General features: G+C 42.7%; 1 protein-coding gene across 1 annotated transcript; it reads left to right on the top strand.

The window, feature by feature from the left end:
• Positions 1-290: 290 nt before the first annotated feature.
• Positions 291-16,761, top strand: SLC40A1 (solute carrier family 40 member 1). Its single transcript, XM_066635400.1, has 8 exons — positions 291-579; positions 1,891-1,958; positions 7,021-7,180; positions 9,201-9,316; positions 9,741-9,867; positions 11,157-11,402; positions 12,569-13,228; positions 14,782-16,761. Exons 1-8 carry the CDS (start codon positions 531-533, stop codon positions 15,099-15,101), a joined length of 1,746 nt encoding a protein of 581 aa, XP_066491497.1. The 5' UTR covers positions 291-530; the 3' UTR covers positions 15,102-16,761.
• Positions 16,762-27,300: the final 10,539 nt, after the last annotated feature.

The following is a 27,300-nucleotide window of genomic DNA, read 5'->3' as shown; positions in this document are numbered from 1 at the left end:
GCTGGGTGCAGCGCCCTGCGGGGAGCCAAGAGCACAGCCTGTGTAGGGCGGAGATTCCGGTCTGTCCTGCTGGCCCTATAAAAGCTCCCCCTCTTCTCCGAGGGCGCCTCGATCCAGCTCCTCTGCCCCTCTTCCCTCTGCAGAGGGAGCCCCACAGCCGGGCGGGGCTATGCAGATCAGGCGGCCGCTGATAGGCGCGCCCTGGCAGCTCCCGCGCCTCGGCTCGGCCCCCGCTCCGGCCAGCTTTTAAGCAGCAGGAGGGCGCCCAGAGCGCACGGCTCGGAGAGGCGGCTGAGGGCAGCGGTTCGCTCCTCGCTCGGCCCACTTCCCCGCTGCAGAGGGCCCCAGGCAGCCCCCTGCGCATAAGGCCATCGCTTTCCAACTTCAGCTACAGTGATAGCTAAGTTGGGAAAGACCAAGACAGGGAGAAGCCGCTGTGCCCGCCTGCGCTCGCAGTGTCTGCCTGGGCATCGCCTGGTCTGCAGCAGCTGAGCCCAGAGAAGCACCCCGGGGGCGCGCTGGTCAGAACCATGAGCCGCCTGGCAGCAGCCGAGCAGCAGAACAGCCGAGGATGCTGCGGTGAGTGAGTGGGCTGCCTGGTCTCTGACAGCGCTGGGCAGGTGTAGGATCAGCCCGGGCAACCTGTGGGTGCCAGGAGTCTGTGGAACTCCCTGCCACAGGAATTGGGGCTGGCATCTTGCGTAGATGCCTTTAAGAGAGGATTGGACACATTTCTGGAGGAAAAGCCCATTGTGAGTCATGATAGATACGTGCAAGCTCCTGGTTTTAGCAGTAGGCTACCTCAGAGTGCCAGATGCAGTGCACCACGGCGCAGGTTGTGTCTTGCTGTCTTGTGTGCTCTCTGAAGCATTTGGTGGGCCACTGTGAGATTCAGGCAGCTGGACTAGATGGGCCTTTGACCCTTTGATCCAGCAGGGCTCTTCTTATGTTCTTAAGAGTTAGGGCAAAGTTCGCATGGCATTCGGGACACATCACTGTGCTGAAAGTAGTGCATGTGCAGCATGGAACTGCACACTCTGTGCTTCCATGATGGGCAGTGTGGTGTAGTAGTTAGGGTGTTGGGTTTGGACTGTAGAGAGGTGAGTTCAGATCTCTCCTCCTTGGTGACACTCAGCAGGTGGAACTTGTGAGAATGAAATTGAGGTGTGGGGAAGTATGCGTGCTCACTCCTCCAAGAAAGGGTGGGATATAAATAATATATAATAATCTCATTATAAATAATAAAAATGTAAATGTGTGCTGGAAAGAAGCAGCCCCTAGGGAGGCTGGTAGCACTAAGGCTACCATCCTATGAGCACTTACCTGGGAGTAAGCCCTGTGAAACACAATGGAACTTACTTTGGTGCGTAGGATTGAACTGGGATGCAGTAGGTATGAGATATGGCTACACAGAAGGAAGGCTAAATGGCCTTTTATTCAGGATATACATAGACATCAAAACACTGTCCATTTGGACAGTTAATGGGACTGTCTGTGTTGAATTAGGCAGGTGCTCAATGGTTACTTTCAAGGTATTTGAAATAGCTGATATCAGTATGTTACGATAACACAAGTCACCACACTCCGTTTTGTTAAAGAATGGTGCCAAATATCTGTTTCAAAGCACAGTTTGGCCAGTGCGCAACTACACCAAAAAGAATTAAATTTGCAAAATGTACCTGAACCTTGGAAACTTCCTTACACTGAGCCCAGACTATTGTTTCATCCACCTGGCTGGCTGGCAGGTAGCAGCACTCCAGGGTTTCAGATAGGGCTCTTTCCCAGTCCTACCTGGAGATTCCATCGATTGAATTTGGGACCTCCTTCACGCAAACCAGGTCCTCTACTGCTTGAATTATCTGTAGCAATTCTCTGTTGTTTCTCTTATAGGATCCTGTGTTGGCTTTTTCACATCGGCAAAATTCTTCCTCTACCTTGGACATGCCCTGTCCACTTGGGTAAGTAAAGTATAATTTGACCAATCAGCATAATGTGACTTGTAGAAATGACATTTTTGTTGTATTAACAGAGGTTTAATAACAGCAGTGAACTGAGATCAGAAAATAATCATTCTGGGGAAAATTTGCAACATGGTTTATTTGCAACAAACTTGTTGCAACAAATTTGCAACGGGTATATTTGCATAATTATATTTGGGCTCACTGATCCGAAATTTTGTGTTTGTAGGTAAGTTTCATAATGTTCAGTGGTGCTATGGTTAGGATCACAACCTGACTACATTGCTAAACAGCAGCATAGAACTGCTGTTAGTTTGCAAATGGTTAAGAACCTAAATCCCCTGGGGGCTGGGGATAAGAATAGGCCCTCAGTTTGGCTGTACTTGTCCTAAGAGGCAACTAAACCTGTAGATGGGACTCATTAGCCTGGGGAGGCAGCTCATTGGAGAGAAGGAAAACTCTGATCCCAAACCTCCACCGCCTTGTGGCTACATCCAGTTATGGAAAAGGTTTCAGGAGTCAACCTCGAGGCAAAATCCGGAACCGGAGTCCCTGAGGCAGTTCATGGCTGAACACAGTCGTGTTCTGGCAACTCCTGCAACGCCACTGGAACCAACCGTATTGGCTTCTGCCTTTCCATTGGACCATTTCAGCGATGTGGAGAGGGGGGATTTGCTGCATGGGAAACAGTCTATCCTCCATATCTACTTTACCCAGGCTTTGCGCACTGGAGAGGACACTCTGTTCCAGAACGCGATTCAGAGTGCGATACCATAGTCTTCCAAGACTGAAGGATGCCAACAATAAGAACCTAAAAACTATTTTCAATTGTTTTCATCTCATGGCACACTCAGAAGGCGCTAAAATTGTCAAGGCACTCTATCAGTTTTTTTACAAGGTTCTGCCTTAAGTACAGGCACATTATATATTTATCCTGCTTTCCTTTTTAAGCCATTTCTGCCCAACATTGCATATACGCAACAGGGACCAAATGTATACACCTGTGGGCTGGGCAACAGTGGGTCAAACAATTCAGGGTAGTGTATATGGTTCTTGGCATTGTTACTTTGGCAACAACCCTGTGAGGTAGGCTTGTCTGAGCACTAATGGCAATCCAAGGCCATCAGTAAGCTTCGTGTGTCTGCATTTGACTGCATCCATTAAGGTTAACATGCCACTAGAAATAACTTCTTGAGATTAGTAGTTGATTATTCCACTTGTCTTATTCAAGCAGAGTCCTGTTTGAGAAAATGTATTTTACCACATTTCTAGCCTGTGTTTTCCCACGAAGTAGCAAATATATGTGAAAGATGGTGTGTCCATCAGTGCAGTACCATCAAACATGGCATTAAACTGGCATGACAGGACTACTGCCACTGATGTTGCAGAGAGTGGAAAGTTACAAATGTTTAAGACTGGGGTTTCAGTGAAGTATCTTATTTGCTGTTTATAACCCCATCATGCTGTATGATAAAGGGTTTTCAAGGAGCTCACAAATTCACGTGATGTAGTTGGAACATGATTCAGCCAAAGTGAAGCATTGTAGATCTCATTGATTTCAATAGAATTCATCACGTGCATGACTATGTCATGTTAAAAGGGCTTGGGTGTAATTCTAGACTGTCAGGGTTTGGTCCAAGGCTTCCTGGTGCTTGAGGCAGTGTGCCAGATACTGCCTGCTCACTCCCACCATCACCTGGCAATACCTCAATCTGGTAAAGATAGTCTCTACTTAGAAACAGACTTCTGAATGCCCTTTGGAATAGAGTCCTGTGCATGTGAAAAGGATGCGGCACAGGTTAAAAACTACTTTAAGTTTAACGTCTGGAAGTTGCTTTGCAGGAGATGGCACTGATCTAGAAATCTAAGCAGCAGGCTGTGCATATATTGTTATACTTGAGAATTCCTCCGTATATATACTATTGTCACTGTCCTCTCTGGTTACCTGCAGAGGCTAGAGAGGTTGAATCCAGTGATCCCTATTTTACCTTCCCTATCTCTAGCAACAGGTGATCACACGGTTGGTGGAAACAGCTGCAGTGAAATATGTTTAGGGTTGGGGAAGGGATATCTACAGTAAGTAAAAAGTGTATAGCCTGTTTCCGCTGGTCTTGCATTGCTGGATTATAGGCCAGTATTACCTATTGGTCCAAACATTGATCCAGTGAATTTGAGAACTTGCAGCCCAATCCTATCCAACTTTCTCACACTTGTGCAACCATGCCAACAGGGTGTGCACTGCATCCCACGGTGGAGGGGGCGGTAATGGAGGCTTCCTCAAGATAAGGGAATGTTTGTTCCCTTACTTTGGGGCTGCATTGCGGCTACACTGGTGCTGGAAAGTTGGAAAGGATTGGGCCCTAAGATCTTAAACCCATGCACATTTACTTGGAATTAAATCCCATTTTGCTGGATCTTGCTTCCAGAATCATTGTAGAACTTTGCCAAACAATTATGCAGCATGTATGAAGGCAAAATATGCTATTCCCTGATTTAATTGGCTGATACTGGTTTGTGCTACCCACAGCTACCTTATGAGTCTGACTCACCACTTAGTTCTTTTTAATTGGAAAACAGACAGGCAAAGAAAGGCATTCTTTTAACAGCCAATTTGGTGGAAACAGGTTTATACACTGGCTTGAATTAGTGGGTCATTGCATATTGTGTAGAAGACTATACCTACTCTTGCCTTTGGTTTTGAATTGGGAGGCAAGGAACTGTCTCTTGAAAATGTATAATTTGTGGAACATTGTGTTCAGTTTCATTTGTTTTGCTGTGGATGTCTTACCTGACACTTCATCTGAGGTTACATGTATGGTCTCATCTAGTACCTTCATGTGCAAACCAAAATCTCCCTGATTGATAGACATTTTCAAAATGAAATTAACCTGGAGTGATAAATAATGCTGTTTCAGTAGACTTGTAGCACAACGTACTTTATTTACTAATGAAACCAGAATGACCACTCATGCAATGACCTACACATTCTTTCCTGGAAGTAAACCCGACTGAACACAGTGAGACTTACACCTGAGTAAATGTACATAGGCTTGTGCTGTTCAAGTATATTCCTAGAAAGTGATTCCATAAGAAGCATACCTGGCTGCTATGACATTGAAAACTTGAAATGTACTCTCAACTGTTAGTTCTCTTCTGCTGCTTAATTATAGGAAAACCAAGCTACAGACATTCAGGCACAAATACAGGGGGCTCTCTTTGGCCACATTGTATTCTAAACAGTTCATTGAATGACTTCGGCTGCAATTCTGTGGACACCGATGTGGGGGTAAGCCCCATTGAACTTAGTAGGATTTACTTACAAATAGCTACAGATAGAGGTGTTTGTTTCCGGTGAGTAAGATAAGATTACAGCCTACGGGCACAAGCCTAACGAGGTCTACTCAGAAGTAAGTCCTATTTTGTTCAGTGGGGCTTACTCTCAGGAAAGCGTGGTTAGGATTGCAGCCTAAGTGTTACTGAACCCAATGGGCTTAGTAAAATAACACCATTTTTCAAAAACCTCTAGCTATGAATAGGATTGTACTGCATACCTGCCAATGGTAATGGTAGTCTAATGGTGATCACAAGCATTCCCCCATTTACTGAGGAACATTTCACTGCCTGCAACATAAGTGGTTCAGAGTACAGTAGCCACCCCTATATCTGCAGGTCCCATAGCCACGGTTTCAATTATCCACGGATTGAAATTTTTTTAAAAAAATACAGGAAGTTCTTCCTTCCTCTCTTGCCACCTCTTGCAATGCCTCACCCAATGGCTCCCTCCAGACAACCAGCCCATCACTCAGGCAGGATGCCTCTGGGTCTTAAAGCCTGCCATCTACAAATACTGTAGAGTTCACTACTATCTGCAGTTTCGGGCATCAGTGGTAGGCCTTGGAACGAATCCCCCACAAATATGGGGGGGGGGTACTGTAAATGGTGGATTACAGCAAGGATGATATGGCTGGCATGTTTGTTTAAATATATAGCTAAAACACACTGAGCACTGGGTATCTGACAGAGGACAAAATAGATGTGTTTTTAATAGCATGCTTACACTACAGTTCTGTATGCTCATGTTGAGTAACAGTATAATAATTATAAAATTATGCTCCTTCAGCACTGCTCTTAATTGGGCTTCACTTACTATCACAGTTGCTAGGATAATATCACTGTTTAAATCAGTGCCTTTGCAACACTTATGACATGAATTAGTTTATAAGTACTCGGGTTGAAATCTAGAACAATTCAAGCACCGTTGGTATAGTTTCAGGCTGCCTACCTGTAAAATTTTGTGGTTTTATTTATTTTTTTTAAAAACAGAGTGCTTGCCCTTAAAAAATAAAATAAAATATGGTTTAGCAGCCAAGGAAATTGGTATGAAGAAGGCAAGGAACCATAATGTAGGCGAGCTCCCTCCAAACCCCAGATCCAGGGGTTCATCTTCATGGATGATGACTTCTTCATCTGCCAATGACTTTAAGTACAGCAAGTGCCTTATCAAGGATGGAACAAATTTTCTTCAAAAGCTAATTGATATTTAACAATTCTTGGTAGGAAATTGGTCAATTTTTCTGATCAAATTTTATCAAAATATTTATATTCTGTTTTTCTGTCAGTCAGTCCTCAGAGCCAGTCTTGCAGGGATCACAGTCTCACATCCTGCTTTGTCTGCCTTCAGCACCCTCTAATTTGTGTTTCAGTCAGACTCTGATCAAATATAGCAACAACTGTATGACAAGAGACCAACATTTCCACAAAGAATGTGTGATGATATGGCATAACACTAAGATGACAACACTTGTGGTCCAACCTAGAACTGTTAATGTTATCAGTGAGGATTTGGATACGCTTCAAAGGAATGCTGGTCAAGCCCTGCTGTTTGTGCTGCCTTTTCTGGGTGTTCCAAATGGCAGAATGGGTCCTTGTATTAAAGCAACTTCTTTTAGTAACTGGGTAACAGTAAGAAGTTGGTGATGTTGCCAGTTTTGCGGAGTTGTTATATGAATCATTTTCTGTGGTTGGTCATGACTATTAAACGGAATGCTGCATGTTATTCTAGGGAGATCGGATGTGGCATTTTGCAGTATCTCTCTTCCTCGTTGAATTGTATGGAAACAGCTTGCTCTTGACTGCTGTGTATGGACTGGTTGTGGCAGGATCCGTTCTTCTTCTTGGAGCCATTATTGGAGACTGGGTAGACAAGAATGCAAGGCTCAAAGGTTAGTGATATTTCTTAATTATTTTACTGAAGAGCATTTGCAGGTACAAAGGAAATCGACATCCCAGGAAACAGTGGAAGGTGTTGGAAACGGCTGGTGCCAGTACCAGGCTACTTAAGCCATTTCTGCCCAACGTTGCATATGTGCAACATATATATATTATATATATATAGGCTACTTAAGCCATTTCTGCCCAACGTTGCATATATGCAACATATATATATACTTGTTGCTTGTCATACCCACACACACACACACACACACACACACTTGTCACTTGTAGTATACTTATACTTGTCAAAGCACTTATAATTACCTGTTCCGCTTGGGACCAATTATTTAAAATAAGTTGTGTTACAAGTAAAGTTCAGCTACTCAAGCTGGGTGTTTCCTCTTTAACTGGTATGTTAGCGTTTCAAAATTATGCTTTTGTTTTAAAGATAGAACAGATACTCTTTGCTCATGTTGTTTGAACAATTGCCCAATGGGATCACTGCAGGAAGAATTAATTACTCTTACTTAGTTGGTGGAGCAGAACAACTTGCTGCAGTTGCATTTAGCATTTAACTCAAACCAATGTATGTTTGCTTTGCGCCCATGTTTAGATGTTATATTGCAGAGAGAAATCTCAATTCTGTATTAGTCTTGGGATCGTGTGCATGTCTCTTCTCCCTGTCCTCTGCTATGGGTAGAGGTTCTTACTTCTTTGAACATGGTATCTTCCTGGCTGCTTGGTCTCAGAAAGAACAACTGTTCAAACACTGGATGACATGAGAGATACCATGGTCATATTAGTACGGTACAGACTATGTAGATTTGTTACTCTCTCTTCAGAGTGGGAAGGTGGAAGTGGACAGTACAATGGTTAACCAGCCCCTTGATCCTTAATTCCAAGCAACCAGTGCAATTTATTAATAAGCAGCGTATTCCATAAGCTGTTTATAAGTTTCCACTCTCTATTTCATAAGTGTGCTTAGGCCATGACTGAAAAACTTACAACAGACACAAGTGCAATCAAAACAATGGGGATTTGCTTCCATGTAATGGTCTAAAATCCTACTTTTGCATATCCATCCAAAGTTTTTCCTTTGCTTTTGCTGCAAAAGCTTCCAGCAACAGCATACTGTCAAGCATCCTTTGATACTGTGAGTTTGAGCAATGGGAACTGCTGCTGTGAAAATTCCAAGTAAAGAGACTTAAAGTCTAATCCTATGCTACCCCAGTGCCCTGAGAAGTAGAGGCGCCAAAATAGCCACTGCTGCATCGTGTGGGCCTGGGCAGTTGCTGTATCCTGTGGTCCCAAGTCTCCTCGGAGTAAGAAAATGTTTGTTTCCTTGCACAGGTAAATTTGGGTGACCACGATGGGTCTCTGCAGAGCGGCACCAGCTATTTTGCTGGCGGAGAACCGAGGAGGCCCGTGTAAGGCCTCCAGTCTCAGGAGGGGGCATAGGATATGGCAATAGAGTTTCCTGCCATCCCCAACCCTTCTGGACCCGATTCTCCTTTTGGACCACCTTCCTCTCATGTTCCCCCTGCCCCCAAAAGCTGTTTTGCCACCTGGTAGAGAAACTTATCTCTGGCCACTCCCACTGCGTTTCAGTGCTGAGTCCCAACACTGACTGGTGTTTATAGCGCCAGTAGTAAAGTGCTTTTACGAGTGTACCACCCATGCTGGGCTTGATATGATTGGGCCTTTACTTTCAAATACATGAAATCACAGACTACATATTTTTAAATGCTGTCCAATTTCTAAGCCTAATTCTGTATGAACCCTTACGGATTTGGATGTTCTTGGAATTGAATCAGTGGACACTGACTGCAAACCCTTGTAAACCAGGATGTCAAAAACATGAATAGAATTTCAGTGGTATGCACTGAAGCTTATTTTGCTTTATAAATTCGTTCAGTATTAAGGAGAAAGTAGGATCAAGAGACCTAATGTAGTGTGACTCTCTGTGTATTTCCCATTGCCAGTGTAATCATGTCTTCTGTATATATTCTTTCTCTTTATCTGAAATAGTGGCCCAGACCTCCTTAATTGTGCAGAATGTATCTGTCATTTTGTGTGGCATCCTCCTGATGATGGTCTTCCTATTCAAGGCTCAACTTTTGGCCTTATACCAAGGCTGGCTTCTTGTAAGTACACACATGTGAATTTTTAAAGGCATTTGTAAAGGTTTTTAGCGTAAGGTTGCTTCCATTTTAAAAAGAAATGTTTGATTTTTAGTGTCAGAGTCTTTTCAGTCAGTTTTACTCTTGTGTCATAATACTGAAACCAGATTAGGTTGGCTTAAACAGCAGTCATAAAGCTATAGGTTTTACTGGGGAAGTTTTTTTTTTTCTCTTTTGCTTGCATTCCCTAAAGATGCATCAGTATCTACTCCAAATGTTAGAAGAAATAAGGAAAAGAAAGCTAAGCAAGTGATAAAACAAGAGGTCTCAATTGATCATTTCACAAAGAAGCAGAAAATAACTAGCAGTTCCAGGGAGAAAGGTTGATTTTGTTTTTCTTTAGCTTTTTCTCCTTCTTATGCTCACACATCTCTTTCCATTTCCACAGACCATGTGCTATATTCTAGTCATCACAATAGCAAACATTGCAAACTTGGCCAGCACTGCCACAGCTATCACCATACAGAGAGACTGGGTGGTTGTTGTTGCAGGTGAAAACCGAAGCAAATTGGCAGGTGATGTATATTGGCTCTCATTTATCTTAAACTATTTTACACTGGGTACTTGGATTTAAACAAACCAATATCAGCACATTTTTCTGGATTGCAGGACTTGTGAGCCAACAGCAGGTTATGTGTCTTTTCCCATTTGTTGAAAGACAGACTAAGCAGTGATTTATCAAATGTGGATTACTAGCTGGTCATTAAGCTCTTCAGTCCTTGTTATAGATCTGCTATTTAGCTGTCAAGGCTGAGCAAACAGAATTCTTTAGCCATTTGTGCTTAGAATCAATATTTTGTCACTGTCTTTGCTAGGAAATACTACAGTGCAATGGCAACCAAGATTTCTACTGTGTGCGCCAGTAAATGGAAATTTGTGCCAACTTCTCTAGGAAGAGGAATATACCACTATATTGCTATACCACTAGCCTTAAACCTTCCTGCTAAGCATGTTTAGAAGTACCAAGTTCTGTGTTTGTAGTGGGACTAACTTGAAAGCAAATACTTTCAGGATTGCAGACTTAAAATTTTTTATCCAAAATGAAGAGTGAAAACTACTTGCAGAACGACCAGAATCTCTTTTTTATACATGTATTATACATGTATATGTATTCCCAACTTTCAGACATAGCATTCCTCTCAGTGGGTGCTTGCTAGTATGCTTCTTTTAAGATGGTAACTCCCTTTGGGATAGGGAATCCTTTTTCCCATTTGCTGTGTAAACTAACTGGTGAAATTTGTGTTGAGAAGGAGAAAGGATTGCGAAATAGGGAGGAGGCCAAGACATGTATGACTCACTTTTGTAGAGATACTGTTCAAAGGCAATTATAATAATGCATCATAACATATATGTGGACAGTGTGAGCTTCCTCAGTGACTGGCCTATTAACTTCAAGGCATTATTGCATGTGCAATAATCGCAGAATCAGATCAAGTGTGTATAGTGACCTTTCATGTGAAAACATGTGGGATAAATGGAACCAGCCAATTAGCTGCTTAAGAATCTGGAACAAGTTCAATTGTGAGCCCAGTTGTTCGCAAGCACGTGTTTTGTTCTCCTACCTTTACTAATAGGACTTAAAGAGCTTAACTTTGGCTCAGTAGTGTGTCTGTATTGGTTTTCATGGGTGCCATTGAAACACAATGGCAAATCCAGGCCTTAAGACACAATCCAGGCCTTAAATACAAGGGAGTGTCATTCGGAGTAAATTTCATTGAAATGTTTTGAAATCATGTCAGCCTGTTTAAAATGTGGATGCCAGTTATCAAGTACCAATTTTATGTTTGCAAACATTGCCTGATAGATATGAATGCTACAATAAGAAGAATTGACCAACTGACCAATATCTTGGCCCCAATGGCTGTTGGACAAATAATGACCTTTGGATCACCAGTGATTGGCTGTGGGTTCATTTCTGGCTGGAATTTGCTATCCATGTGTGTAGAATATCTGCTGCTGTGGAAAGTATACCAGAAAGTCCCTGCTTTGGCTCACAAGGCCAGTTCAAAGGTTGAGGAGTCCGAATTGAAACAACTCAACGTACAGAAAGGTATGAATGTTCTAAAGTGTCTTCCTGACCAAATAAAAATGACCCACTCATTCTTATCTTTTTCTTACAATTGTTCCAGAATTTGTTGCACTGTTTTTGTTTTGTGCAGTTTTGAATAATATGTGGAACAGAAGTCCATAGCTAACCTGTCTCTGATAAAGATACAACTCTGATAGATACACATTGGCTTAGCTGGTTGGGTACCAGTTAGATTCTCAAAGTTCTCCCAGTTATCCTCCCTAACTCAAGACATAACATGATGAACTCTTTAAAGTTCTCCTGGCTCCCTAAATATGCTAGCTAGAAGACAGCTCTGTTAAAATCAATTAAATTTATTGTTGCATGATGTGTTCTGAGCTTCCTTATTTGGTTTAAGCCAGATGTTGGTGTAACTGGATTTCATACTTCTTCTGGCTCAGTAGGCAACAGGACAGAATAAGCTTTGCAGAGTTCTCAGAACTTTGCAGGGTTCTGAAATTCTCTGCAAAATAGCTGATGCCACACCGCAGAGATCCATTGCAGCCGCTGAAGTTTTACCTGTCTTACTGGATTTCTGTTTTGGTAGAGCAGTGCTTCCCAAACTCCTGCAAGGGAGTTGGGAGCACTGAAAGTGTGTGCAGGGGAGGAGCTATGGCAGCAATGCTGTCCCCAGGATTGCACTGCTGCTAAGGAGAAGAGGGGTGTTTTCACCTTACCATAGTGACTGCTGGTGTCCAGGGGGTGCGGAGAGCCCTGCAGACCCCTCTGCAGGGCTCCCCAAGCCTCCAACAAAGTAAAAAAAAACTCAGCTGAAAGCCACTTTCTGTTTTCAATCAAAAACCAGATGTGGCTTTCAGTTGAGTTTTTTACTATTACAGAAGCTTGAGGGCCTCTGCAGGGCTCCCCACACCACCCAGAGGTCAGCAGTTGCTAAGATGAGAAAAAAATGCTCCCCCCTCAGCAGTGCCATCCTGGGGATCGTGTTGCTGCCTCCCCCCTGCTTCTTAAGGGACCAGAGCTAAGTGCTTGCCAGTCTGGTGGGTCACAACCCACCAGTTTAGGAACCACTGACGTAGGGGGTTTAAATTGACAATCTACCTCAGAAGTGAAGTACACATGATAATGTAAGTTAACTTACCTTTTGTGCTTTTTTGACCAAGAATGTTTTGCACCTATCTCTTGTCTAGATGGTGAATTGAAGCCCAGTGAAGGAGTCCAGTTAATTGGTGAGAAGGATAAAGCCACTCTGCCCCAACAGGAGGAAGAAACTAGCTGTATGTCTCGAATGGCTGAGCCTTTCAGTACATTCCGTGATGGATGGGTGGCCTACTACAACCAACCAGTGTTCCTTGCGGGCATGGGCCTTGCATTCCTTTACATGACTGTTCTTGGCTTTGACTGCATTACTACTGGCTATGCATATACTCAGGGATTGAGTGGTTCCACACTAAGCCTCTTAATGGGAGCCTCTGCCATAACTGGAATCATGGGTACGGTAGCCTTCACCTGGCTGCGCCGCAGGTGTGGCCTGGTTCGCACGGGCATTATCTCTGGAATAGCCCAGTTTGCCTCTCTGATCTTGTGTGTGATTTCGGTGTTCATGCCTGGAAGTCCTTTGGACCTGACTGTCTCCCCATTTGCTGACATCAGTGCTAGACTGTTTGAAAGTAATCCATTGCCTACTATGGCACCTGAAGGTGATATCCTTGAAATGCCCTTTACAACTGGAATGCCTATCTTGGTAAATGGATCTACTCCACTAAATGGTGAACCTGAGATGGCTCCAAACCCTGTGCCTCTCATCTCTGTGAGCCTTCTGTTTGCAGGAGTCATTGCTGCTAGAGTTGGTAAGTGAATGTTCTGTCTCTTTTATATAAAATGTACTCTGCTGCTGCTTAAAGGAAAATCTATATAGCTCTGGTAGTTGTAGGTTCCTCCGCTAGATATTACAAAGCATTTCCAATGGTGCAATTCTTGGCATGTCTACTCGGGAGTAAGTCCCATTGAACTCAGTGGGACTTACTCCCGGGTAAGTGTGTGTAGGATAGCAGCCCAAATGTAGTTCTCATCAATTCCATCAGGATTAATGGAATGGACAAAAGATTTTGAAGCTGGCAGGGATGTACTACAGCAGTGGTCTTCAATCACTTTTGTGCCACAACCCAAATAAATAAAGAGATTGAGGACCCACAGCTGTTCCTGCCCTTCTTTCGGGATCCAGTCTGCCTGCCTGCCTTTCGCTGCCCACCCTTGCCACTACCCACCCCATTTCCCCCTTCCTTCTGTATCTTCACATCAACCCTGTGACGTAGCAGCCTGAACAGGGCCAGTCTTGGGAGCTGTGGGACAAGACAGCAAGAAGAGATTGTGCAGGATTATATCAAGAACTCAGTTTTGATAAGTCAGTGCCATTATTGGATTAGATCCAAGCCTTCTCTTGCACAGGCTTTGAAAGACTGCCATGACCACATTGGGGTTGCAAGCCACAGGCTGAAGAACACTGTACTATGGCTTTTGCAGAATTTGTAGGTTCATATGTCTTGTGTACATGGCTTTACACAATGTGCGAAACAAAAAATAAGTCCCAAGCAAACATGTGGTCCATAACTATCAACCCAATATTGGTGTCTGCTTAAAACAAAGCAGAACCTTTTTTTTTTAATGCTCTGTAGAACAATTGTTAAGAGAATGAGTCTATTGACATTTTAAAAGGGGCATTTATAGTTTGGGTCCCTTTGAAAACAATTGCATCTGCTGACTCAGGATAACTTTTTCAAGAGGTTAATGAACTGGGTGCTTTTACTAATGAACAGAAGAGAAAAATTCAACTAAATGCAAAAAATAAAGCTTTTGTTTTATACTGTCTGATAAGATTTGTTAGTTCTCTTCTGGTCACAGTGAAGCACCCCATTACGCATTCTTTAACCCTTCCCCCCTTTATATGAATTACGTATATGCTTGAAATTGTTATTGGTACGCTTGTGTTGCATTATAAAACTGAAAAATATATAGAACAAATGCTTTATATCTTGGTTAATTTCACGAAGGGCGCAATCCTAACCCACTTTCCAGCACCAGCTTAAGGGCAATGCAGCTCCTAGGTAAGGAAACAAACATTCCCTTACTCACGGAGGCCTCCTCAAAGTGCCCCCCAGCTGTAGGATGCAGTACACGTCCCATTGGTACAGCTATGCCAGTGCTGGAAAGTGGATTAGGATTTGGACCCAAGTCATGGAGATTTATCTCCAGTGCTAGTCTCCGTGTACGGTCAGTGGAAAGAATTAGAGGTCAGTTTGTTCTTTAAAAAATGTTACACTAGGAAGACCTTGTACCTTTTTAAAGTGGGAGATGTCTTTGATGCAGGAATTTAAATTGCTTTTCCTATCATTTGCCTTTGTAGGTCTATGGTCTTTTGATCTGACCGTCACACAGTTGCTCCAAGAAAATGTGATCGAGTCAGAAAGAGGTATCATAAATGGTGTCCAAAACTCCATGAATTATCTCCTGGATCTGCTGCATTTCATCATGGTCATCCTAGCTCCTAACCCAGAAGCCTTTGGATTACTGGTGCTTATTTCTGTTTCCTTTGTGGCAATGGGCCATATCATGTACTTCCGGTATGCCCAAAAAACCCTGGGGAGTAGAATTTTTCTCTGCTGTACTCCTGAACCAAAGTCCGTTGCTAATGACCCACCACCCTGTGATGCCTCAAGTGTCTAGAGAGCTTAAGTTATTGCCAACTCTTGTTTTCCTGGCCATATAGAATTAAATGATTTTCAGGGGCACTTGCTGCTCCTGACCCATGAAAGTGGAGGCTCTCAAAGCTTTGTCCACCCACTCAAGTTCCAACTTGTCCTGCCCCCTGACACCCTCTACCCTTGGGCAAATGACGAGGTGTTTGTTTTCTCCCAGTACCAGGCAAACATTTATTTAAGGAGAGACCTCCCGATGAATTAGACATTTACTACCAATTAAAAGCAATTGAGCTTCTAGAAGGGAATCATTCTGATTCCTTTCAAAACTAGGATTCATGCTGATTTGGGTGAGGTGAAAAAACAAAGGTATTACATTGTGTATAATATGACCAGTATTTTTTTTTCCTGTGTGAAATAGATGTACTGTGTTTTGCTTCTTAAAAAAAAAAAAAATTGCTGAGAAACATGACCAAAATGTTACACAAATGCACAAAAAGGTTATGTGCTCTGTTGATAGCTGGAGCTCTAATATGTGCCTAAGGAAAAAAAAAATCCCTTTCTATGATGTTTGTCCCGATTTAGCTTTGGAGAAATGCCTTGGTCGCTTTAGTATACTCAAATAAGTAATAGTGTAAAATATTGTAGAATATATATATGTAGCACTTCCTAGGAAGAGTCATAAGCAAAAACTGTAAATGTAATGTAACATGGTATTGTGCAGGGTTTTTTCTTTTAAGAACCCCATATTTACTTAGTTTTGCATTTATAATGTTAAGGGCTGGATAACTGATTTGGGGAATGAGGTCACATGTGTGAGAATGAGCTATTATGCCAGGCAGACTCATTTTTTTCAAATATGATCAGATAACCAAGCTGAAAATTGCAAACCACTTCCTTTAGGGTAGCCCCACTGTTGTCAGTAAGACTATTCTGAATGAAATATTTGAGGACTGTCAGCCCAATCCTATGCATGTCTACTCTGAAGTAAGTCCCATTATTGTCAATGGGGCTTACTCCCAGGTAAGTGTGGATAGGATTGCAGCCTGTGGCTCCCAAAAGCTACTGGGAACATCTTTGCACATACCTCTTTGGAATTAAGAGGAAATGTCAAAGACCAAGTGAAACATATAAAGGAGGCATTCTGGGTGGATTGCGTCATTCTGTGCATTCTGTTCTTAAGCGATGACAATACTTTGAGAAATCAGACATGTAAACGTAGCATGTTAGTCAGTGATTAAGAATCTGAGCTAAATGAAATGGTCCTGATCCACAGACTCTTGCTCACATGAGCGTGCTGCTGCGTGTGAGTGTCCTTCCCACTGAACAGATGGTTGGTGCAGCTTGGCATTTGCACGTGAGGGGAGGAATGGAGTGAAAACCAATGATGCCCACCATTTGTTCAGTGATGTGCTTGCAGTGCAGTTGCACAAGTTACGCATCCCTGAGCACAGGATTCTGTTTTGCCATTTACATCAGTCTTTTCACCATCCTGGATTGCACTTGGAATGCTGAACTGCCTGCAAGAGCCCTTTTCAGCTTACAAACAGCTCTTTGTGAGTTGGGGTACATATGGACCACTTTATATGTTTTATAAAGCTAATTTGTTTTGTGTATCTTTTGTAACAAAACAAAACAGATAAATCACACTTTTTAACTTACTGGAAAATTGTATTTTTAAAATATATATGTTTGAAAAAAAAGCTTGTTATTGTAGGATTTGGTAAAAGCAACCCTGACAAACAGCTATGTGACAATGCTATGTGTGTTTCACAGTACTTTTGGAGTCCTTTATACATTGTTCAGGAATGGACACAATACTTTTGCATTAATTGTGTATGCACTTTTGTGGAAATTGCAGTAACATTGCCACAAGCACTTTGCTCTTCAGTGTAGCTGAATTCTCTTACCTATTTTCTAAAGTTTTTTCTAAGATATAACAGTGTGATTTAAAATCTCTGTTGATAAATATTTGTAAAATACTTGTTTGCATAAATATAAACTATTTTTCACATTTTGCTTTTGTGAATTTTATGGCAAATTTTTCATGCATACTGACAACCTGACGTAAGCAAACATTCCAACTCTGAATTTAAGGGGCAATATGCATGGCTACACTTGGGTCTTTTCTCCAGAACTAAGGTTCCACTGAACTTCATACCAAATGACAAGCAGATACCGCAATTTTGTGGATGATTAACTGGGGCAAGATCACATAATAATTTGAGAAAATTAAATCTCAAAGTCCATTCCTTATGCAGAATGTTCTTGCTAGCTATCCAGAATTATGCATAATTAGTTCTTTGAGGAAAGTCTTTATTCTTGAAATTCATAGCTAGGAATCCTATAGAAAAAATTGTTATCAGTCAGGTAATGTGTCATCTTTTTTTTTTACTTATTCTCTTATGTATCTTTGTGTACTACAAAACTCGTGTACTACAAAACACAAAGTGCATTTTTGTGTACTGTGCATCTATAGTATACCTAGATTTCAAAAGTAAGGTTGCATCAGCATGGGAAAGTTGAATAGGATTGGGCCCATAGTGTGACAAAAAATACCAGACCTGGGGGAGGGGGCGATCCTGTATCTAGCACCTGGCAGATGCACTGCAGGGCCAGATTAAGCTAGTGTGGGTCCTACAGCATATGTTATAAAGGGGCCCTGCAACAGAGCATCAGCAAAAGATTTTTTCCCTAGCCTCTGGCAAACAGCAGATAAAAGTCACTCTTGCTGTGTGTGCAAAAGCCAGATAAATAGACTCGTGCTGGTTTTGCTCTTCACAACAGCAGAGATGCTTGCCTCGTGTGCCGCACAAGCTGTGTGTGCTAACTACACAGGCTTCCCCCCTCGACTTCTGGCTCGCCTCTGGCTCCACTAAATATCAGTTCTGATGGGCAAAAGAGACTGAATCCATACACCTATACCTCTCTCACTCCAGCATGCCTTACAGCCAGTTCCATTGGGGCTGTACACTGTCAGAATGCACGTGTACGCTGCCTTACAGCAAATTTAAAAAGAGCTCTTGCAGCGCACAACTTCACAAGCTGTGGCAGTGGAGAGGCCAGAGTGGGTGGGGGGAGGCAGGAGCGGATGAAAGAGGGTGGAATGGGGTGGCAGTGGGGGAAGAGCAGATTGGCTCCAGGAAGAGGGCAGGTTTAATGGCAGTAGCGGCCGCCGCATCCTAGCCCCCTTCCCAGGCCTGATCCCATGGCATGGGTCCATGCAGACCTGTGCCAGCAATTTTGCTAGCAGAGATATGAGTAGACCCCTCTGCAACATGAAAGCTTTCCTCCTCCAATGTTCCCTTACCCAGACCTCTGTGACTGTATTCATGATGGAAAAGATGGGTTCTGATTTGTTCTTGTGGAGGAGAGACATGCCTGGAAATGAGTTAACTGTTCTTGGGAGCTGTAGTCAGCCAAGGTTTCTGTATCTTTTCAGATACATGTCTCCTTTCCACTTGTTATAGTGTTCTCCATGCCACCTTCAATGAACAAACAACTTATTTTCCTCACAACATATAAAGGTGTCCTAAGCCTTCCTCTTCCTAGCCAAAGTACAGGAAGCCATTACCCCACTGCGCCCTCACTCTGTCATAGGATGAAATTGCTGGGCATGCACGTTAGTGTATTCTTCGGAAGGTGGGTGCAGATAGAAAGTTATCAATGCCAATGGATGTATGTAACCATTTGGTAAGCCAGTTGGCCTCATCATTCTACTATGTGCCAAAGGAAATATCATACATCAGATGACGTTGGTCAGCTGTGGTGCGATTGCTATCTTTTACTTCTATCATACATGCTCTCTATTAAAAGTCCTACAAGTTCTACTTTACCCCCTTAGTTATTTTGTAAACTCATTCCATTTCCATTTTATGAAAATTTTGATTGCCTCTTCAATCCTCATTCTCTTTTTATGGAATGTTAAACAGACTTTCAGCCCAATCCTATGCATGTCTGCCCAGAAGTAAACCCAACAATGGTCAGTGGGGCTTGCTCCCAAGTAAGCATGCATAGGAATTCAGACTTGGTGTTGCAAGTAAAGAAACTGAACAAGTCTGTTTACAGAAAGACCAATAAAGTAGGGACAAAGGGCATGCCATTTGCTAAAGCTTTATCCAAATACTTCATCCTGTCCTAGCATAAGTCAATATTTCTTCCTAGTTAAACTTTTCCTTTATTGTATTTTGCAAGGAGAAAAGTACATAACAAAGTACACAGAGCAATCCAATTCCAAATACATATGTATAATAAAGTGGATATCCCTATCTCAGAGACATGTTAACTTGGAACTTTAAATGGAAAGAATTTAAGGCCTCTGTATGTGTTTGTACTGAGCTCTAGGAAAAGCACGAGAATCAGCACCACTCTAAAATCTGTTGAATGTTGAACAAATGGAAAACAATATTCCAAGTATAAATGGAGACAATATTATTTCTCAACAAGTCATTAATTATAATTAATTAATGCACTACCACCATTCTCTGCACATCAGATCCCTGCCCCAAGGGCCTAGCTATCTAGAAATAAACGCAAAAGAACTAACAGAAGAGGGAGAAGGAAACAGAGCCTGGAAAGAATAAGGTTACAGTAATGTATGGTCCAATCCTATGCAGGGCCTACAGCAGCAGATCTCACACAATCCATTGTTGTAAGTCCTGGGTTGGTGTCAGAAAAGATATGCTGCTACTGTGTGTTGCAGTTCCACCAGCACATATGGCTGCAGGCCCTGCACATGAGCCAGCAGCTCATGCAGCCTGTGCTGGAGCAGGTAAGATGGCAGTGGGGTGGCTCATGGGAGAATCAGGGCAGAGGGTAACACTCTCGATGGCAGTAGCAGTCCCAAGATCTTATCCCCATTTTTTCTGCCCTGACATGCCCTCAAGGTTTCTTAGACTTGCACCAGCTGGTCTACATACAAAGTACAATTGACAGCTGGCATAGATACAAGGACACCCATGGCGGCCTGGAGTTTTATGAGGAGGTAAGTAAAAATGAGGGCTTTCCGGTTGCACCACCATAGCACGCAGCACATGCTCTGGTAGCGGTGCTGATTGCTATGGGCTGACAGAGGATAGGACTGGGCTGCCTGAACACAATGCTATGCTTGTCTCCAGTAAAAGTTTTACTCTCAAGAACATTTGCAAAGGATTGCAGCCTGACAGCCCAGTCCTAACCCTGAGTAGCGCAGTTAGAATGTGCATAGATTTTTAAAAATATTCTTAATGGGACTGGCTATAGTGGTATGACTAAGGAAGATGTCATGGCAAGCTCCTCTACACCGATAGATAGATAGATGCATAGCATAGCATAGTAATATGGCTGTATATTAAGATCACCACGTATACATTCCCTTCTCTTTATACACAGATAGGTTGACTACTGCAATAGAGTCATATCATTCTAAAAACTATAGATAGCTATGTGGGTCTAATTAAAAAATACAAAATAACAGTACAACACCAAAACAGTGATACTGTCAGGGGCCTGATGAAGAACGCATGTCACCATTGCCATGGCAACAACTGGGAATGATCCTTGTAAGCCTCCATAATAACATCAAGGGTCCTCCCAGTGCCCTCTTGAGGGATCTGTCACCCACCACCAGAAAGTTGGACAGAACACAGGTGGAGTGCAGGATTCCTTCCAGTGTCTCAGTTACCAGCACTAGCCCTGCATGTCAAAGTAGTAAGCAACCTTCTTCAGGTTGGCTGTTATGCAAAAACAAAACAAAAAACTACAACAAAGTGGGGGGTGGAAAAGATAGTATAAAGAAACATTCATAATAAATTCTGCAGTTTGTGTTAGTCTAAGGTGGAACGGAGGAGGTGTTATGCAGATTGTATTTGGTTAGTTCAGCATTTCTCAAACTGGATTGTGACCTGGTGGTGGGTTGCAACCTGACATGTGGTGGGTTGTGAACCCGTGTCCCAGGCCATGACACAATGCTCCTTATGGTGCCACAATGCTTATTTGGGAACCCCCAGAGGCCGCCTCTGGGTTGTGCTGGGCTCATGATCCACTCCAGTTGCCTCCACAGGCCCCAGCATGCCCTGTGGAAGTGACTTCTGGTTTATGGATACAACTTCTGAAGATTTGCTTGCATCAAAAGGAACTGAGGAGAGAGAGAGAGAGAGAGGCATTCTGGTTACTTTGAAAGCTTTCTCACTGTTTCTCAAAATGACAGTTTAAAAGAGATTAGAAAGAGTTGGCTTTGTGAAAACTTTGCTTTTAAAAACTTCCCTTATTCCTCACCATTCACGTCTAGAAATTAAGCACGTCAAATGTAGCCATGCAAAATGACTGGGGAAAAAATATTAGTGTTTCCAGCTGAGAAACGGGAGTGGGACTGGGGGAAGATTGCCAATGCTGGAAATGTTTGCTCAGCTGTTATCCTGAGAGAACCCTGTCAGAGTTACTGTTTATAACAGAGAATGCCCTGGACTCACATTATTTGCAGAAGAAGGGTTGATAAACTGCACATGCAATGAGGCACGTGCTGCCAAGGCATACTTCCAGTGGAATATCTCTTATGGTAACAACCTTGCAGGGGTGCCAGGATGTCAGAGATGGAATGACCAGGTCAGCAAGTTTCACTCTTCCCTGGCTATGGTTGTCAGCTCTTACTGAATTTAGTTCTAGAGATATTTTTCCCCCCAACATGATTGCAATATTCCTGTAGGCCCTGTTAAAGTCTCCAGGACTGCTTTCTTAAGTCACCTGGAGATCAGTGCTGACTCCTGGAGACTCCAGGCCAATCCATGAGGATTGACAATCAGATCCCCATCACCACCACATTCCTGCTAATAATTTTCCCCCTTCAGCAATTTCTTCCCAAAGCAGTGATTTTTTTTTTGGCTTGAAAATGTCCATTGAGGGAAAAGTGAACCTCCCTCTCCCCCTGCACTGTAGTCCCGACGAAAGTTGTTTCTCCACACTGCTGTTCTTTACAAGTTAGAGGCACTTCCTGTTGGAAGCGCACCTCAATAGCAGGCGTTTGCCTGCACATCTCATTTGGCCCTACAGCAACAGTAAGGGACAAAACACAGCCTGAGTGCAATTTCTTAATTGGGTATGTGTCAATTCTACAAGGCAGCATGCAGCAATAAAATAATGCAACAATAATAAAACAATAAGAACTAAACAACAAAGGATAAAACCAGAAAAGCCCAGTCCTATCCGACTTTCCAATGCTGGTGCAGCTGTGCCAACAGGACGTGCACTGAATCCTGCAGCGGAGAGGTAGTCACAGAGGCTTCCTCAAGGTAAGGCAACATTTGTTCCCTTATCTCAGGGCTGTATTGCAGCTGCATCAGCACTGGAAAGTTGGATAGGATTGGACCCCAAGTTATCTCTAACATCTCCATTTGAGAAACAAGAAGAATCTCCCTAAGAGAGAGCCTGAATTCAGAATATCATTCTCTTTTTTCTTGTTTTTGAAGGTTTTTAGGCCTAAAAAGAGAAAGGCACCATTTGTTGGAATCTATTGTATTTTATTTTTAATTGACATTTTCCATGATAAAGTATTACTGAAAAACTGCATATCCAATACAAGGAAGGTATAATAAAAAGTCATCAAAGGCAAAAGAGAAACCAAGGCAGCCAAACACTAGAACGTCCTGCACAGGAGCTTTCCACGGTGTTCTATTTCCTGCTGTGAATAGACTAGAAAGTGTATTTTTTTTTAATTTTCCAAACTTATGCAACTCAAGATGTGACTCAGCAATTCATCAGTTGTCAGGTTAAAGTTTGAAGACTCATGGGAGCCACTGTAGGCTATCTTGATCTAGCATGACCACAATTTGTCCTTTACCTTACCTGCACTCCGGTTAGACAAGTATATAAATCTTTTTGCCATCAGTAAAGCAGACACATTTTATGTAAAGGAGTGGCAATCGTACAATCAGTGGTTCATTATTCAGCATGGATCTGTTGCTAGGCAATTGTGATCATGAATAGGTTCCAGGAGCTTTATTTGAAAAAAGCACTTCAGTGTACTGATATAGAAGAACAGATCGGCTTGTTGATAGTGAGGTGCTTAAATTCAATCAGAAACTGTCATCTGTATAACATGTCTGCAGGTGTGTTGGCCAGTTTCTTCTCCTGAACCACTTTGCCACCATCGCCGGAAGAGAAACTATGGGAAAGGTAACAGACCATACTTGAGAAGCTTGCAACCTAGCACCTGAAGCCGAAGCTCAGAGGTGAGTAACAAGCACCAACTTGCCCAGTCATTCTGCAATAGTCCACTCTTACAGCCACATTTCAAAACATGTTCCCACTGTTTGAGAAGCTTTTCATTAGCAGAGGAGCTGTAGCTCAGCAGTAAAGTTTTGTATACAGAAGTTTCCAATACAATCCCCCACATCTCCAGGTGGGACTGGGAAAGAAAGACCCTTGTCTGAAACCCTACTGCCAGTCAGTGTAGACAATATACTGACCTAAATGGACCAGTGGTCCAACTCAGAATAAGGCTATATATAGTATACTTACAGTGAAATCCTAACAATTTTCACTCAGAGGTTCACAGTTTAGTGGAACCTCTCCACAGTTTCATGTGTTTGGAACCGCATCTTTCAAAGGCTGTTATTTAATGTAAATTATCTACTTACGCCACTTTAATTGTCTAAAGATTGGGAACAAGGATATTTTTCTTAAGACTTGATTGTATCCAGACACCACTCTGGTGTCACACAGTTACAGGTGTGATGTCCATCATATCTTAAGCTGGGCTAGCAAAGGCAGTGGAGGAGAGGAGACCGTGGAGCCCAAGACATGTCCTACCAGCACAGCAAGCCAATGACATGTCCCCAGCTGCCCTGATGCCGCTTGGACACCACTACATTTGTAGTGTCAGCACCACAACGGATCAGTGGCCAAGCTGTCCATGTGCAACGGTAGCCCTCCTTTCTCTAAATCAGTGGTTTTCAACCTTTTCCGTTTCATGGCACCCTGAAAAGGTACTAAAATTGTCAAGGCACACCATCAGTTTTTTGACAATTGACAAGGCATACCGTGCTCTTGGTGGGGAGCTCACATCCCCACTGGACCTACTAACAAATGAGCCTCCCTCAAACTCTTACGGCACACCTACAGACCATTCATGGCACACCAGTGTACCATGGCACAGTGGTTGAAAATGGATGCTCTAAATGATCTCCAAAGTCCCCTCAAACTCAAGCATTATAGGACTCTATAATTCTCTTCCTTTATGTTTAGATTGTGAGCCTTTTGGGGCAGGGACCTCTTCTGTTGTAAAATATGATTGCTGTTGATGATGTGTGACACCATACAGATAAATAATAATATAACCTTTCAGCATAATGGGAATCAAGCAGTTTCAGTCCACAGATCCAAGAGGTTCCGATGCTTCACATTTCCTCTCTGCAAATCACAGGAATTGCTTTGTTCATGGTTTACAAACATATGTGTAATGCAGGTGGCAATATATGTAAAATATAGAAAACCTTTTGCTCAATCTGAACAGATTTCACTTTAGTGGCACCTTTCAGTGGATCCACATTTTCTGAGGACATTTGTCATCAGATGTGATCAATAATTTATAGAATTTAAAATATTTTCATTTTTTAAAACTGTACTTGTAGCAAGAAAGACTGTTTATGACAGAAGTACAATTGGTTGAGTGGTTAAAGGTAGTAAAGCTGTATGTTATCTAGTTGTCAGCAAATGTGACACTCCTTGGGTGGTAGATAATCTGTTAATTAAAAGAAAATTGCTAAGCGGTTTGCTGATTTTCCTTGTGTTAACCTGTGCTTATGGCACATAATCATAATCAATACCTTGATTGACATTAGAGGTAGCATAAAGTCATATGAAAGTGTACTGGCTCACCTGGCTGGGTATACCAGGAAGTGTCTATGTGTCGCTACCGGAATTGTACTTTCAAGTTTACAGATTAGTTCCTGCAAGGCTCCCTCTGCGGTCTTTTGTACTCAATAAAGTAGCATTTTGGGTTAGGCTCCTCTTTGTGGCCTTATGATACATAACAAGAATAGTGGTGTTGCTAGTAGGGTGTGGGACGCACCGGGTGACGTGCACTGGGGGGTGACATGCTAAAATCATGCTGGTTAGGAGTAACCCCATCATGTTATATACTGTTTGATGCAGAATTTTGAGCTGAATGCAATGCATAAAACCAGAGAGAAATATCTCCTTTCTATCAAAAGTTATGGCCAAAAAACCAGAGAACAAAAATGCATTAAGCCCTATAGAAAGTGAAACTGAGATGTATTGCACATTTAATCGGGAGTAGGTGACGTTGCCTTAGTCCTTCGGAATGAGCAGGTTGAGAGGAATCCAACGACACCAGAATGGTCCTGATCCAATGAATGCACCCCCCAAAAACACCTGAGAAGGAAGTCCCTCCCTCCAAGCAGACAAATGTATAGAGCCCTATGGAAAGTGAAACTAAGCCTCACGGTTGCGTTTACTCGCAAGTAAGCAACTGTGCCTTGGCTGGTGGTCAGGTCAGGCTAGGCAAAGGGGAATGTGAGGCCTCCAGAATGGTCCTGAACTGATGGAACTGGAGCTCAACAAATGCTCCAGTAGGCAGCTCCCCCCCCACACTAAAAAGGATCAAAACAGAGGCTTCAGCTGATCAGGTTAACTTTTTTGAGACTTGCAAAGCCAGGTGGATCCTGACAGTGATCTGGTTTAAATAAAAGTTCTTAAATTGAACTGGGCACTGGGTAGGGCTGAAAACCTTACTGGTTTTGAAGGAGGGGGTGCTATTGCAGTCAGGCTACAGAGGAAATTCACTTGGTGGAACAGGCTGGGCTTCTGCTTATTTAATTATTTGTTTTACTTCAATTATTTATACTTATTTATTTTAATTTGCCTGATGATGTCACTTCCACCATGACCTCACTTCTGGTGGGTCTGGGACAGATTGTCATTCTAAAAAGTGGGTCCCAGTGCTAAAAGTTTGAGAACTGCTGCAATAAAGTGTTAGTAAGTTGACACCCTGGGTGTGTGTGTGTGTGTGACACCACTAGTGACTCAAATCATTAAAATCACAATTTGGAAGATAATACCTTCATGTTATATATCACTGAATGGTTAAATTTCATACAGAATGTGTTCTATCTTTGTTCTATCAAAAGGTACAGCCATGAGGGCGGAGTGATGGTACATCCCACCACGCCCACCACCTGGGCTGTTGCCCCACCCACTGCATGGGGAGTGAAGCACTGGCATCCCGCACCAGGTGACTTGAACCCTAGTGACGCCACTGAACAAGAATGCCTGTCTTGGAGTCCACCCAACTAGGAGAGCAGTTTGCTGAAGGCCCACTAAGACCCAGAGCTGGCCCTGCACATGCCTAGCCTCTGTACCCTATAGTGGATCAAGTTTTAGGGGGTGGCAAGTCCAATCAGCCAATGAGATCCCTCTCTCCTCAACACAAGTTGTTTATTCCCATGATGTGCAATACAATTCTATAGCCTGTTTACTCTGAACGCAAACCCCACTGTGTCAGTATGGTTTACTCCCAGGAGACTGTGCTAAAGATTGCAGCTTCAGGTCGCCTGCCTAGAAACATATAATTTGATTATTTGAAGAATCTGACCAGCGCATACAAACGTCTCTTTTGAGAGGCTTCAAAGCACGTTAATTTCTAGTATTTTCAATCACAATGTAGGCCAAAGTTCAGCTTCCTTGTTCTTGGCTGGCACTTTGAGGCTTAAATTAACCACAAGTGGAACTTTGTCAAGCTTTTTTGTTTTTTTTTCCCAAAGTCCTTGCAGAGCTGACTAGGAATTTTTAATTTTCCATGCGTGTATGCTTTGTAAGCATTTTTTCCTCAAAGAAAAAGCTTTGTACTCTTTATCAAAATCTTTCATTTGGGCAGATTTTTAATGATACAGCAAATTAATTTCCCAAGAAGCTTTGTGGCCTTAAATACAGATTGCGGCGGAAAGTGGAGGAAAAAATTCTCTGCAGAAAGGAGAGTTCTGTGGGACTGTGTTATTCTTTAAAGGAAGAGTCCTTTAAGCAAGAACATCTTTGTGAACATGAGGTTTCTGGCAACTGTGGGGCTGGCTTATATACCACAGCTGCTATTTTAGTTGTCAGAAGCATTTCAACTTCTGAATATGCAACATGGGACAGGACACAACTGTATTAACGCCTTGTAGAGGCACAGTGGAACTTGGCCATGCCTGTCTGCTCTATAAATAGTCTGAAGCCAACTGTGCTCAAGTTTCTTA

The sequence above is a fragment of the Tiliqua scincoides genome, chromosome 1 (assembly GCF_035046505.1).
Source record: "Tiliqua scincoides isolate rTilSci1 chromosome 1, rTilSci1.hap2, whole genome shotgun sequence".
NCBI lineage: Eukaryota > Metazoa > Chordata > Lepidosauria > Squamata > Scincidae > Tiliqua > Tiliqua scincoides.
The sequence above is the reverse complement of the archived record's forward strand: the minus strand, read 5'-3'. Positions and strand labels throughout refer to the sequence as shown.